Source organism: Poromitra crassiceps (genome assembly GCF_964638095.1).
Source record: "Poromitra crassiceps genome assembly, chromosome: 17".
Lineage (NCBI taxonomy): Eukaryota > Metazoa > Chordata > Actinopteri > Beryciformes > Melamphaidae > Poromitra > Poromitra crassiceps.
This window is the reverse complement of record NC_139635.1, coordinates 25,408,365-25,411,326: the sequence shown is the minus strand read 5'-3', so window position 1 is coordinate 25,411,326 and position 2,962 is coordinate 25,408,365. Positions and strand designations below refer to the sequence as shown.

Here is a 2,962-nt window from a genome sequence, read left to right as displayed (position 1 = left end):
GTTCAAGGCTACATTATAACAGTATAGAGCAGTTGGAGTGTCTCCTTTGAGAGACTCTTGAGAGGAGCAGAACAGAAGCACACGTCATGGGAGCATCTTCCTCTGGATTGCTGGATGAGGCCAAAGCCAGCCACATCAAAGGTAAATATAAAAACATTGAAATAGGTGAGTATTTTATTTTAAAGTGTGGTTATATAATGGTGTTACTGGTGACTTTGGTGGCTTCTTATTCAGAGTGTGTCATTGTGTGTGAAGGGGCTTTGGTAGCTTAAAAGCCAACTAGATAGAGAGAGAAAATGGACAGAACAAAAGTGAGAGAACAAAAGACAGGCAGAAAGTGAAAGAGAAGTAGGAGCAGTACGAGTAGTGTTAGTAGTAATACTAGTAGCAGTGTAGACATACAGTACATGCATATATTGCAGAGTCGGCGATGTAGTGGTACATAAAAAGGCGGGTAAACTATTGATGATCAATGAAAACCACCAGTGTAAACCAAATTCAATAAAGCATAGTTGCCCCCCACACTTAACGTAAATGACCTGCTGTGTGAATGGCTTTGCCTATTTCTACGTGTGTACTCCCAGTTCCATAGCGGTTATCAGCAGCACGCTAACATCCTGCTGCTAATCTCCATGGCAAACTGTAATTACAGCCATTTCAAACCATTACATTATCATGGGTTGTCTCTGATCTGAGAACCTAGCCTGGCCTGGGTGGGTGGGTGGGTGGGTGTGTGTGTGTGTGTCCGTGCGTGCGTGCGTGCGTGTGTGTGTGTGTGTGTGTGTGTGTGTGTGTGTGTGTGTCCGTGCGTGCGTGCGTGCGTGTGTCCGTGCGTGCGTGCGTGTGTGTGTGTGTGTGTGTGTGTGTCCGTGCGTGCGTGCGTGCGTGCGTGCGTGTGTGTGTGTGTGTGTGTGTGTGTGTGTGTGTGAGATGAAAGTCAGGCTGTGGAGTAACCTAAACACAATGTGATAACAGCCATAATACACACAGATTAACAGCAGATAAAGATCCAGTCATGTCCAAACACACTAAAGGAGTGCACCGCTGCAATTGTAGTCTTTTTACTGTTATTCCCCATGAAAAGTCTAAACCCATGAAAAGTTCCCTTCGTCGAGGGACTGATTTATGGAATACAGCAGACATAAGTATTTAAAAAAAAAGTTAAGGGAGTTATTAATGAATGAGATGAGACCCCATCAAACACCCCTTATGGTTTGACTGCTTACTGTATTACTAATTTCATGTAAAAATCAGGCAGACAGGAACATCCCTAACTCGTTAATAAGCTGTGAACCTGCACAAAAGGGATGACAAATGAATTGTCTCGTGTCTGTGTGACTGTGACCCAGACCACGAATAAATCCCTTCAAAAACCCATCATACTAACCTTACTTTTTAAAAACTACCTTTATGTTCTTTTTGAAGGATAATTCATGTTTATGTGTTTGTGTGTGTGTGTGTGTGTGTGTGTGTGTGTGTGTGTGTGTGTGTGTGTGTGTGTGTGTGTGTGTGTCCAGGCCTTGCCGACTCGGCGCTCCAGAGTTTCGGTGTGTTTTACCGTCAGCAGTATTCTGCAGCCCACACCACACACCTGCACCAGGAGGTGGAGCCTAAGAAAGAGGGGCGGGGCCTACTGCTCAAACACAGGGTAGGATCGGAACTTGGGCTACATTTGAATTGTCAAAAAACGATGTCCTAACCATTGGTCCTAATTAACCTAATTAATTATGTCCTAAGTAACTAACCATGTTTCCTATGTCCTAACTAACCACTTTTCCTACGTCCTAACTAAGTAACTAACCATGTTTCCTATGTCCTAACTAACCACTTTTCCTACGTCCTAACTAAGTAACTAACCATGTTTCCTATGTCCTAACTAACCACTTTTCCTACGTCCTAACTAAGTAACTAACCATGTTTCCTATGTCCTAACTAACCACTTTTCCTACGTCCTAACTAAGTAACTAACCATGTTTCCTATGTCCTAACTAACCACTTTTCCTACGTCCTAACTAAGTAACTAACCATGTTTCCTATGTCCTAACTAACCACTTTTCCTTGACCTAGATGGAAAACGTCTTCAGGTCAAGGAAAGATGTGAAGGAGAATTCATATGGCTGGATTTAGCTGAATGACCTAACTGAAAATAGCTAATGTGTGTGTGTGTGTGTGTGTGTGTGTGTGTGTGTGTGTGCGTGTGCGTGCGCGCGTGTGTGCGCGTGCATGCGCGCGCACGAGCGTGTGTGCGTGCGTGTGTGTTTGTGTGTGTATGTGTGTGTGTCCATGCGTGCTCGTGTGTGTGTGTTCAGCCTGGCCATGCTACGGAGGAGGTGCTGTACCAAGGCACCATTCAGTTCTCCTGCTGGGAGGAGCAGGGGAGGAAGTGTAAGGACAGATACACTGTACTGAGAGGAGACTACACACTGGAGATACATGACAGCATGGAGGTAACACACACACACACACACACACATACACACACACACCATGTTTTCAGCCAACCCAGTCGCCAGAATAAAACATTGGCACACACAAAAATGTGAAAACGAAATGAAAACCTTGTCGTTACAATGTTACAATGTTACAATGTTACAATGTTAAACGCAAATAAAACAACTTTAACAATTGTGGTTATGTTTAGCCTTTAGGCAAATAAAACAACTTGAGTTTAGGGGTGTGGTTTGGGTTATGCTTAAATAACAAAAATATTAAATGTGACTTACGGTTGAAATAGAGTAACGCAGAAATGAGTCTGGAAGACGTGGACGTTAGCACTTCTGGCTCTTACGTCTAAAAGTCATTGGGATTTTTGGATGGGGATTTTCCGGTTAAATGCATGAAATAAGGTCTGTGCGTAACAAAAGTTTATGAAACAGCAACGTTTATGTCCAGCAAGATAACGAGGACCACTTTTATGACTTTTGGAGCGTTTTCTGAAGATCGCGTTTAAAAAAAGACACAT

General features: G+C 43.3%; 1 protein-coding gene across 1 annotated transcript in view; it reads left to right on the top strand.

Moving 5' to 3' along the window:
• Positions 1 to 2,962, top strand: part of LOC310791830 (protein Niban 1-like) — a 26,624-nt gene continuing 23,662 nt past the window's right edge. The window contains exons 1-3 of the mRNA XM_083653506.1: positions 1 to 141; positions 1,518 to 1,648; positions 2,310 to 2,447. Of these exons, the coding sequence (XP_083509632.1) occupies positions 87 to 141; positions 1,518 to 1,648; positions 2,310 to 2,447 (324 nt within the window). The 5' untranslated portion in view covers positions 1 to 86. The remainder of the gene's footprint in view (positions 142 to 1,517; positions 1,649 to 2,309; positions 2,448 to 2,962) is intronic.